Genomic DNA, 12,841 nt, shown 5'->3' on the forward strand with positions numbered 1-12,841 from the left:
CAGGTGTTTCAAAATACAGTGTATGTCTTATCAGAATTAGTGAGCAAAGTAGTATCACCAGAAAGAGCGAGCAAAAAAAACCCAAACACAAAAAACCTTAGTATTTTGGCACTCAGAATTTGAGAAGCCTGATTCATATTCGAAAGTCTGATCTTATGATTTCTTGTTTTCCAAAATTCTTAAAGCTAGGAACATTTTAGCAGCAATTTTCTTTGTCATTTTGAGCCCTTCTAAGTAATTATTTTATAAATGATAATTTTCTCTTTCTACCTTGGTATGGTTATAAAATATTTTCTTTTCTTTAACTGCTTTGGACTGCTGTTTTCCTTCTGTAGTGTTTTTCCCCTAGTGAAATTATAAAACGTGGTGTGCTTCAGACCTTCTCAGGGTATAATCACTTAGAACTTCTTAAAGCCCTGTATAGTTGCTGAGTGGTAAAAGCCAAAATGAAATGAAATTCATCCGTGCAATCAGAAATGCTTTTTCAAGCATCCTTCCAGCTAAATGATGGACTCCATTTATGTACTGTATAGAATATTTATGTGCTGCATACATTGGGACAAGCTGTTTGTGCTTCTGCTTGGGTTTGCTCTGGCCCAGTCCTGCCAACACTCCCCCAAAGGAGATGTGCTTCGTTTGCCTGTTTAAGCAGGTGAGCTGAGGCGAGGAGATGCTGAGTAATGCTCCTTCCCACAATGTTTGAGGCACCACCACAATGGCAGTGGCTGTGTAGACACGATGTTGTCTTAGGTCTAATTCCACATCCCAGGAAGCTCCATGAGAAAAACTCGATGCTGCATTTCTGCATTCAGAGAATACACTATATTGCTAATGCTACTTTGGGAAAACCTCATGCAAAGACATAACACTCCCAGATTTTTATGTTTATCTGAGGACAATTGTGCCTCAGAAATGGTCTACTGGAAACCTTTGACCTGAATTCTAATCTGATTTAAACTCATTTAAATTCAGAATAACTCTGGGCTAACTCCAGTGTAAATGTAGTACTGGTCCATGGGATAGCAATGGTGGTTCACAGAAATACAAACAGCAGCTGGCTTTGTGTCCTTAGTTAATTTGATTATATCATTTTAGTTTAACTTAAACAAAATAGTGACCTTATTATTATTTTAAGAAACCTATTTTGAGAGGAGGGAGTCATGTTTCTTACATAAATCCATCTTCAAATATCTTCTTTAGATGTGCATGTGGCTGGAGATGGAGTTGAGTTTGTGTGGGGAGAGTAAAAGCATACTAGATTTCACTGATCACAGTTGCTTTAAATTATGCAGTGAAGAGGGAGATGTTGTTTAATCATGAGGAAAAGCAGATTGGCAGCAGAGATCACACAGGGAACTTACATTTGTAGTTTCTCTTTCCTATAGAACAAGAATCAGGAGATGGACTGAGGTGTCTTGCAGGAAATATCTGAATTACATTGGGCTGATGTAACTATTAGGTAAAAACAATGGGATTAGTTGGCATCAGCATTCGAGTCTTGATTTCCGTCTTAAGCACTGTTCTGCTGTAGTTTTACAAGAAGCAATTACAAAGAAATAATTGAATCTTGCTTTGCCTAAATGTAAATTAATGTATCAGGGCTTTCTCCTAATATTATGAAATTAAAAGTTGAATACAGTTTTTCAGATACTAAACTCATAGTTAAATAGGATATTTTCTGATTTTTGCAGACATTTTCTACATGTCTTATTTACCCTCTTACCCTCTTTTCTCTCCAATTAAAGTCTATTGTAAAATACCAGTGTTCTAAATCACATAATCTTCTTCAACATCACAGCAGGGAATTTGAAAATGTTTTTCAATAACAAATATTGTTAATTCCAATATTTCCTATTGTACAGTTCTGTCATGCCTGTGGTTTTGTCTGTGTGTTTTGTCTGCAGCATGAAAAGGAGAAGCTGACATGGAGTGACCGAATGCCTGGATATGCAGCCAACTTCGGATTGATGTTATTTATGGTAAAAAAATCTGCATTTCTTCACATTTATTAGGTGTAAGAAACGTTGTGAAGAGCAACTACTGGTTACAGTAATTGCTGGCTGAAAGCATGCATTTATATCTACATAAAATGGCAATGCAATAGGCTGGTTTCCACCATCGGAGCATCTAACACTTGGGAAATTCACTTAGGGACTAAATTATTTTACCATACCTCAGTGTATTTCTAATTTACTCAAATTTTCATGTACTGCAACAGATGTCCTGTGAAGACTTAGTTTCTTTTGCTCACAATCAAATCCATTTTATGCTCACATGGGAGTCAATGTCTACATGTTTATATGTGCAGATATTCATGAAGATGTATATTAAGTGCATTTTCTGAACTACGTGTGTCCTATATGTATGTAATTGGAACATTTTGAGTTAGTTTACCATCCTGAGGCCTTACCAAGCACTTGCTTTTTAGACAAAACCTCTAACTGCCATCAGTCATGACTTCACTTAAAGCAGAGTATACTAAGTATGACTAAGCATGTAGCCCTGATTTAGCTTTTACAAGTCATTCTTTTGCAGAAAAGTGCAAAAGAATGTGCTCTTGAGTTCAACCACATGTTTAAATCTGCCCTAAGCATGAGCTTAAAGTGCTTTTCTGAGTTGTAGCCTGAGTCATGCTCCCCACTTGCTGTAACATCTCAGAAAGATGTTACAGTTCATGAGGTGTGAAATTCAGAGCTCCAATTGTTCAACTTCTGGTAATTCAGAAGTCACTACCGGTGACTTCTGGTAGTGACTAGTGGAACTAGACAGACTTTCACCATTTGGGGAAGCGGCCACAATGATTTATTTTAGAATATTTTGAGCATTATTTATAAGTAAGCCCCTACTCACAAACCATGGGTGGAATTCAAGCCAGCTCTCGATGAGGGAGAGCCATCTCTGCTTTCCTATGCGGACATTACAATCTGCTCTTCATTGTATGTGATGTTTCCTTTTTTTCTTTTGGATTAGCTACACAGGAATTGGAAACATAAAGTTTGTTGTTAGTCTGTGCAATAAGATTGTTCTGAGGGAACTAAATTGGTCTTGTCTGCCTCCATTATTCACACAGAGTGTTTTTTTTACCTGTAAGCACTAAACAGGTAATAGGTGGTGAAATTGTGAATTAACATATATGCAGCATACAGAGAAGACTCAGACACAAACACTTACACACACGTTGTAATTTCTAGTGTTGCAGAAGTGATTGCTGAATTTTTAATGCTTCCTGATTCAGGCTCAAAGTGTCTGGTGTCCCAAATCCACAGGCTTTTTCCATGAAGATGTCTACATTGTTATAGAATGATGCTGTTGTGTTCTGTCTCCCACCTTTACACCCCATACTTTCCCCGATGATTCTTGAAGCTGACAATTGATTCTAACTGTAAAATCTTTCCTCCTTTCTTTTGTCTATATTTTCTGTATTTCTTTTGTGTATTTCACTTTTGTAAATCTTCTTTCAAGAACTCTATTTTTCTTTTTTTTTCTTTCTTTCTGGAGTTTCCCCTATCTGTGTTAAGCCAGACACCCTGTTTATTTCATTAAAAGTGCGGGTTGAGAAAAACACTGGGTTTGTTTTTTGTGGCCAATCAGTTGTGTTTTACATCATGGATGCTTTAAAATCTGGTCACAGCTCTTTTGTTGTACACAAAGCCTCAGTGGACTGCAGAGGGGGCAGCAGATCCAGCCTTGACTTAAACAATGTCTTTTGCAGGGACTTTAGGACAGAAGTTCACAAATCTTATTTTTACCTTATAAGATCAGTGGTAGCAGGAGATCTGGGCTCAGCTGGGCATCCCCAAGCTTTGTTTGAGTGTGGTTAGTAATAACATACGTCACACTTTGGAAACTATATTTAGAGGGCACATTTTGTGGCCAAGATTTCTGAGTATGTGATTAAAGTGTTGGTAGCTGTTGGAAGGGAGAAGGATGGCATGGAGCAATGCTGTCACTGGAGCCTTCCTTTTGTTCAGCACGTTTGGCTCTGTCAGAGGAAGGAAGAAAACCAATTTGTGTCATGGCACAAGAGTTCAGCCTGTTCTGCCTTTTGGACCCTATTGGCCTATTCTAACTCACATGATGTGATACTTGACTTTAGAATAGCCCTACTGGGGAGCCAAAGAACTATTTGGACATTAAATTGTTATCCTGCTTGGATGAAGGTAGCAGTGTAGCCCACGGGGTTTTATAGCTTCCTTCTCACATCCAGTTTGCTTTCCTGTTTGTCTTCATTCATACCAGGCTCAGTAGGTGACCTTTTCTGCAGCCAATTTTCACATCTGTTTCTAAGCAGTTCAGTTCTTGACAGACCAGTTTAGATATTCAGGGAAAAAACTGTGTGCCATTGCAGTGGGGAGAGCTGGCCAGATGCAAAGTTGGCAATGACAACAAACCCCAAAGCGAGCACTTGAACAAACGGTGAGTGCCTGCACTGGAATTTGGGCAAAAAGAGGTATTTTCAGCAATGAGAGAAATGCTGTGAAGGTACAGGAACCATTCATTGCCTCTCAGTGACTGTCTGGGGAGTGAGGACTGCGCTTTCAGTCACTATGCAGTCCTACAAGCCCTCCTCAATTTTCTCTTGCTGTTGGATGCACAGACAATGAAGACTCCTAAAGGAGTGTTTTTCCATCTGGGTCTAAGCAGATGTTTAAAAACATCTGGGCAGCTGACAGTTTCTGAAGCTCTGGTGCTTTTGCAAAGCAAATATTTTTGTTTTTTAAGAATAAAACACTTTTTTTTTGGTAACTTTCTATACCTTGCAAGGCACTGCATGAATTGAAGAGGCCACAATAGTGCATTCCTCTGATAGTATCTCATCTTCCAGTAACCTTTCTCATTGCTGTGGATCCCTTCAATCCTCTTGCCAGATTTCAGGGCTTGCTGTTCAACTTCCATGATCTGAAATTTCCTCTTTCTCTGTTCAGTGATGACTGTCCTTTATACACCTTCCTGTACTGTTGAGGTACTGTTGAGGTACAAGTGGAAACTTGTGATGGAGAAAGTTGTCTGTGGAGGCCCAGAGAGCTCATCATTTCCTGAATGCTGCCTTCAAGTTTACTCTGCTGGTTTTCCTTGTCCACTATCACAGTAAAAAATTTCAAAGAAATCCACAGGGAAAAGAAACAGGAAAAGAGTGTTAGGAAGGTGATTAGGAGGAAGGAACCTGTGGGTAAGACTTAGAGAAACTAAGGAGCTTAAGGTGATTGTAAAGGTGGAAGGTGAATTAGATTAATGCCAGGTGGGACTGTTTTGTTTTCTCTCTTTATTGAGGATTTTACTCTTTACTGTAGTGATTCCAATGGTCAAGAAAAAAGTCATGGTGCTTGTGTTCCTGCACCACTTCTGTCAAAGCAAGAGTTGAGTAGGTAGTTTGGCATGAATCAGATTTCTTGCTGCATGTTTGGTTGGTAAGTCAAGTGAAAAAAGAGAAAAATAGATATAAAAATTAGAAATGTTTTCTCAACACAACAAAAACTACAAAACTAAAGGAAATAATATTTTATGCCATTTTAAAAGTTTTCATTTAAATTGCTTTAGGCTTGGATATTTTTTAGACCATTATTTGAATGAAAAATATTAGCATGAAGCAAAAACTCATCACTCACCAACATTTCATTTAAAATTAATGAAACAGGTCTTTAAAAAGTAAAAATTAGATGCTTTACTAGATCTAATATTTCTTTACTATTTTATGACAGAACATATTTTTAAATTTCATCTGATATCTCCAGGAGTTTCTTCAAATAATTATTTTTTGTATGTTTACTAGTTCTTCATTAATGCAAACTGTGCCCAGTTTTCACCTTCAAAGTTTAATAATACTCCGAATCTTGTTCTGGTTCTTTTGCAGTAGTTTTTTGTTTCTTTTTTTTTTTTTTTAATGCAGCAACCTTCCTCTGCATACAGGAATTCAATGAACTACTGCTGGATCATTAAAATGAGCTGTTAAATTTCCTTAAACCCATATTGTGAATCTGGGCCCCTAAGCCCATTGAAATAATTGCAATAGTCTAATCTTTCACATTTAGATAGTCTCTTTCATCTGAGGATCTCAAGATGTTTTACCTAAAATAATGAATGTACACCGGAATTCTTGCCAAAGGCAAAAATGAAAGAGAAAAATTTACCCTCTCCCCGTTTTTCTGCTAAGACTATGAAAATTTGCTAATTTTTATTGCTATTTTATTGATTTTTTTTCATTGTGTGGAGTTACAGATTTATTTATTTTTTAAAACACACGTTACCATAGCCCTGTGAATTTGAAATTCTTCTTGTGGGAACTTGACCTTAAGTAGCAGGGCTGACTTTCCTCATCCCACGGGTCAAAGCTAGCCCAAAAAGGATGCCAAAGATACCAAGTGATTTCTGGGACACAAAGGTAAAGTGAAGCCCTACTAACCCTTCTTAGGTCAGCCCTAAAAGAATAATAATGGGGGAAATTCTTTTTTTATTAATTTATAAGAAGTTGCCAACTCTGCTGTGCAGAGGTGGAGCTGTTTCAGGCTGTAAAGCCCATTTTCCTGATTGCACACAAGGAATCCCTTCAGTCCAAGAGATCTGAAGGTATTGGCAGAGGAAAAGACTTTGTTCAGTGACTGCATTTGAAGCCAAACAACCCAAGTTTAACCACGAGAATGATGTGTGCAGCTTTAATCAGAATGGGCATGCCCAACTTCAGGAATAGAATCAGTGCCACAGAATCATAGAAAGGCTTGAGTTGTAAGGGACCTTAAAGACCGTCTACTTCCAATCCCCCTGTGGTGGGCAGGGATGCCACTCACAAGATCAGGTCACTCAGAGCTCCATCCAACCTGGCCTTGGACACTTGCAGGGATGGGGCAGCCATAGCTTCTCTGGGGAACCTGTGCCAGGGCCTCAGCATCCCCCCAGGGAGGATTTTTTTCCTAATATCTTATATAAATCTCTCCTTTTTGCTTGTTTAGAACAACTTCTCCTTATTCTATCACTACCTGCCCATGTAAAATGTCACTCCCCTTCTTTTTTATAAACCTCCTTTCCCTTCAGGTGCTTAAAGGTTCTCTAGGGTATCGCTGGAACCTTCACTTCCCCAACAACCCCAAATCTCTCAGCCTTTCCTCATTGAAGATGTGCTCCAGCCCTCTCTGATAATTTTGTGCCAGTTGAATTGTTGTGCCAGTTTGGAGTTCTGCACCCCTTTTCTCATTTACGTCCCTGTTTGTTATAGTGAGTTTTGACTTCTCACATTTTAATTTGATTAACTGCGTGATATCATGTCTCTAAGAAATAACCAGGCAATGGCAGTTCATGGAACAAACTCAACATACCAGTCAAAACTTCTGTTTTAAATGTCAGCAGAAAACTTGAACTAACCCATGTGTGCATCTCTTTGCAGGTAATGCTGACGTTTTCAGCAGTGTTTGGTGTGATTGTGTACCGAATTACCACAGCAGCAGCTCTGTCATTCAGCTCCAACGAGACAACCAGGTCGAACGTTCGAGTGACCGTGACTGCCACTGCTGTCATCATTAACCTCGTGGTGATCCTCATCCTTGATGAGATTTATGGAGCTGTTGCCAAATGGCTGACAGAAATTGGTACAACTCCCCCCACACTCCTCATTAGTGCATTCTAAGTATTGACGTGAGGGGATGCAAGGAGGTTCTAGCAAGAATATTTCCTCCTGGAGAGCGCCAGTGAAAACTTTCAGGACTGTGGGGTCGGAGGGGATGCTCAGGGGCTGTTGAGATGCTGTGAATGAGGGGTCAAAACTGCAGCATGGAGTGTATCCCTGGTAGGGATAATGAGCTTGGCCATAGTGCAGTGTTAAGGGAGCAGAGCTGATTCCAGGATCTCAGCTGGTATTCCTATTACTTGGCTCTGCACCAAGATCTGCTTATCTAGACCTGGTTAAGCCTTTTTGCCCTTGTATGTGTTCTCAATGTTCCTCTTTAGGGCTGGGAGCTGAGTTTACTGAAAATCATTGGGTTGTTTCAAAGACGGTAATGGCTCTGGCAAACCTAAACTGGCAAATGCTGATCATGATTTTTCTATGATATTTTTAACCATTTCCTTACCACTCAAATGATTTTTCCCCCCATCTTAGGGGCATGTCTGGGCTGGAATTTTTTATAATTGTATCTATTTCTGTTAGAGGTTGGACTTTTAATTTTTTTTTAAATGCCATCATTTTGTTACAAGTCTGGCAGTGTATTTAAGTCTTTTAAAGGCAAGTCATTCATTTGACTACTATAGACGTTTAGGCTAGAGTTTGGTTTTGTTATATGCATTAAGCCAAAGACATTTACTAGTAGGGGTTTAGGCTGGGATTTTGTTTTGTTACATAAATTAGACCGAAGAGGTTTGTTGATAGGGGTTTAACATGAGATTCTTATAGCTGTCATTAGATACTTTTTCCCCACACTTTTATGCATCACCTCTAATTCTAGATGCTTCAAAGTCTAGGAATATAAAGTCATTTATTCCAAGCACTGAAAATCATCAGCAACCTCTAATGCCTTTATCTATAGCGAGTGCTCTACCTGACAGTTTTGGGCATTTACACTTTGGCCTCTAATTAGAAACGTTATGACAATTGGTGTCTGATTGTAATTTCAAATTGTAGATTCTCTCCCAGCAAAACCTGCAGTGATGTGAAGCTGGCTGGAACCAGCTGACTCCAGATTAAAATCTTTAAGAACTCCTAAGGCTTCTGTTTCTTATTCCCACTTTCTCAGGACACTTTTAAAGTCACAAATGGAAAAAACAATCTCTTTTAGTCCTACTTTTTGAAGAACATCATAAACCAAAGTTTTGTAGTTGTCATAATAGAAGTCCAATCCTGAATCTTTGAAATGTGGTCTTGTGTTTTCACCAGTAAGGACAGCCTATTAGTTTGGATTATATTTGTAAAGTATTTGAAAGAGGTGAAGACCAAGTAATTAATTTTAACAAAATGCCACCATACATGGTTATCTTTATTTAGGCAGCATTCCTAATCAACCATCAAATGTTTTGTTTAAGAAGGATCCAGTCAGAATAATTTCTAGTGCTACAAATTACAAAAGTTAAAAAGTTCATTTAAGCTGCTTTCTGTAGTGTTAGGCTCAGATGCCAAATGTAATCAAAATGTTAAAAAATACTATTCATGCATGCTGATAAATGCTCCTTAACTTGTGAACTTTCATTTTGCTGAGCAGAGAAAAACACACTCCATTTTCTTTTCACGCTGCAGTTAATTGACAAGATGAGGAACACACTTTTTGGGCTGGAGGAACAGCTCTTGACAGCACAGGTTGCTATTCCAACTCCAAGTACATTTGAGTCTTTATTCAACTAAAAATTACATCTGTAAGCACAAAAATAATATCACTGACAGCAGTTGCATTCATCATAGGATCCAAGTCATAGATCTGCCTCAATACCTGCTCAGTCAGTGGCCTGCTGGGGCAGGAGGGGCATGTAGTAGTTCTGTTATAATCAATACAGAGAACTCTTACAGGATGGACTGGCATTCTGTGCACCTCTTGCAGGCCCAACATTGATGCCCCCTTATCACAGATCAGACCAAACAAAGTGCAGATTGTGTCCTGGCATTCCCAAGTTCAGTAGATCATCTTCAGCAATCGGGTGGTGTCAGACTAGACTTAGAGTTCATGTGCTCACTTGTAACTTAGAATCATAGAATGGTTTGAGTTGAAAGGAATTTTATGGATCATCTCGTTCCAACCCCCTGCCATGGGCAGGGACACCTTCCACTAGCCCAGCTTGCTCAAAGCCCCATCCAACCTGACCTTGGACACTTCCAGGGATGGGGCAGCCACAGCTTCTCTGGGCAACCTGTGCCAGGGCCTCCCCACCTTCATGGGGAAGAATTCACTGAGGCCCAGAAAGAACCAGTCAAATGGGGATAAAATCAAAACTACCTGTGTTTGTCTCTAACAAAGACAGAAACTCCTTCAGTGAACTAAGACTCATTCCACAGTTACCTCAGCTCAGTCTCCACCGGGAAGGTTTCAGCTGCCCAATTTGGGTGTAATGTGCATAGCCCACCATAATTTATTAAGTATATCTTTTTTGAGGGAGGTAGGGGAATTTTTCTCTGTTCCTAATGCACCCTTTCTGGCTGAATGAGTTTCTTGCAAAGCAGACTCAATTGGCTGGAGGACAAATTCTACACATGCCTTCATGGCTATGGTATAGAATGTCTGAGTGTAGGGATGGAGAGAAGTGCTGAGTGAGCCTCTGGGACCATATAAGGTATGCAAATGTTCATCCAGAGGCTGAGCTCATCCCTGTGGGGCTTCTCTGTGAGGCAAAGGTTGGGATTTTTCTCCCTCAAATTAAAAGCTGCACTGCTGTTTTTCAATGTTCCTGCTGCCCTGAGCTGTTGTCCTGTGGATCTATTCAGCATATAGGATCATCTACAAATTGTTCAAATCCTTTGAAGTTTAATTAAGCTTTTCTATACATAGAGGCGAATGATGTCTTAGGGCTCATCAAATTGTGCGCTGCTCTTTTATGAAAATACATTTGAAGGTATCACAAATAAAGCCAGGCAGTGTGGACTCATTAAGTTTGTGACTCCTTTAGTGCTCAAAAAGCCGTCATGCTGCTTTTTTAAGAAAAAAAAAACAACCAACAAAACAAACAAACCACCCAAATCAAAACTGTGCAAGTACAGCAGTATTTTTAATGAAATCCTTAAAGCCAGAGCTCTGGATCTCCTTATTATTCCCCACTTCCGTTGTGCCACAGAAATTCAGCCAAGGATAATAAAGTTAATTATAAAATTATCTGCTCTCACAATAGTTACAGCTCAGGATGAGCATGGCAATACAACAGTTTAACCTCTACAGAATATTTAAAAGAGGATTCTGCTGTCAATTTGAAAAGCCTTTTTTTTTCTACGTTCTGTTGCTAAAAAATTTCTGTGGAAATTGGAAATAAATCTGGGAACACGATAATGAATACTGAAAATGTCTAAGCCATGTTTATGCAAATTATCTGAAGAAATCTAGAAATACAGAATATATACAGTAAATGGAGATGCATTAGCAAAAATATGCATTTAGTTTGCATGGCATTTAACAATTCAATTAATGTCTTATTCAAAAAGGAACTTAGTTTTGTGTTTAGTATTAAGCACATTAACAAAGTCATTACAGAAAGGAAGGCTTGTGTTAAGGTTTTTAAAGTGGTTTTTTTTCTTGTTGAAAGTCTGTGTACTTTGCTTTCATCATTCATGAATTAAGAATATTAATGTTTTGTTGTTTCAGTTGTGCAACTGATACATTTGTGTATATTAATATATGCCCCAAAGTAATTTATACTGATTTTACTTTGTGCAATTGAATATCAAGATCCAATTTTTTCCCCCTCAAACTCCAGATAACTAGGAGGAGAACCATGTAAATATATAATAATTATTTCTATCTATTACTATTTATATATTATAAGAAAATATATGTATTTAATACTTGTATTTAAATATATATATATATATATATATATATATATATATATATATATATATATATATATATTAATAATAGATACCAGAGAAAATGACAGAGGAGTTCTGTGCTAAGATTTCACATGATCTGAAGCAGAGGTAAGTCATGGAGTCTGCCCAGGTCTCCCAGTAAGGGAATGAAAGAGGTTGGAAAAGTCAAGCAGACAGACAACCAAGATCAGCTTGGGATAAGCTGTCAGAGGCCTGTCAGAGAAACAAGTTCATTATGTTGTCATTATTAATGTTTCCATCAAAGAGACTTCAGTTTGCACCTGGAAGTTTGAGAAGATTCTCTGGAAACCAGGACTCAGGGACAGACCTAATGTGCTTTGGTACAAATTAGAAGGGCAAAATTAAAATCAGTGTGAGCTCAAAGTTTGCAGTTTGGTTTGTGAGGGTTTTGTGTGTATTTGGGGATTCAAGAATTTCTACATCCTTACTAATTCAATTTTCTGGTTTGATTTTTTTTTCCTCCCCCAGAAATACCAAAAACAGAGAAAACCTTTGAGGAGAGACTGATTTTGAAGGCATTCCTACTGAAGTTTGTGAATTCTTATGCACCAATTTTTTATGTTGCTTTTTTCAAAGGAAGGTAGGATAAATATCCTTTACATATTGATATTTATATATATATATATTTTTATTTTTTTTTTAATATATGTCTATATTTTATAAATGGGCACAAAGGACTACCTAACTATGGCCTGAGACTGGACACCTTCACCAGCTCTGAAAAAAACCCACCATAAAAAGCTTTGTTTAAAGCTTTCATTTGAATGGCAGGGCATGATGTTGAGTACTATCCTGAGCCTTGTTCTGAACTGCAACTGGTTTAGTTTTCTTTCCAAAATAAGCATAATCCCCGCCTCAGAAAATAATCCCTTTCAGTTCAAAAAAGGGTGTTGCTTTTATAAGTGACTGGTAGTGCTTACAGGCCTTCACTTTCCACATTTTTGCAAATTTTCCTTCAGTCATCATTTAGCAAAGGAAGGTTTTCCTATTTCATTTAAAATTATGGAACTATTTTTTGTATATTCCTTTCTCATCCTTTTGCACTATTGTCCCGTGTCAAGTTAAATTAGGAAATAGTTACAGTCAACTGGAAGTTGAGTTTTGGCAAATGAGCTGATTGACCAAAAAGCTGATTCAGCTGTCTGCTAAATAAGTGTGACTTCCTATGGGTTCAGGACCACTGTCTTTTAGGACCAGGTCATCCACATGCTTTTGAATGGGAAGCTTAAAATGATTGTTCCCTAAAACTTTGGCAAACCCCCCATTTTAAACATCCTCTGGATTCTGTTTTGTACCATTTTTCCGTTCCCTTTGGGGGTTGTAAAATTTGTTAAT

General features: G+C 38.2%; 1 protein-coding gene across 1 annotated transcript in view; it reads left to right on the forward strand.

The window, feature by feature from the left end:
* Positions 1 to 12,841, forward strand: part of ANO2 (anoctamin 2) — a 151,927-nt gene that overhangs the window by 107,880 nt on the left and 31,206 nt on the right. Inside the window, exons 14-16 of the mRNA XM_071549788.1 lie at positions 1,905 to 1,979; positions 7,376 to 7,577; positions 11,975 to 12,086. Of these exons, the coding sequence (XP_071405889.1) occupies positions 1,905 to 1,979; positions 7,376 to 7,577; positions 11,975 to 12,086 (389 nt within the window). The remainder of the gene's footprint in view (positions 1 to 1,904; positions 1,980 to 7,375; positions 7,578 to 11,974; positions 12,087 to 12,841) is intronic.

The sequence above is a fragment of the Pithys albifrons genome, chromosome 3 (assembly GCF_047495875.1).
Source record: "Pithys albifrons albifrons isolate INPA30051 chromosome 3, PitAlb_v1, whole genome shotgun sequence".
Taxonomy (NCBI): Eukaryota; Metazoa; Chordata; class Aves; order Passeriformes; family Thamnophilidae; genus Pithys; species Pithys albifrons.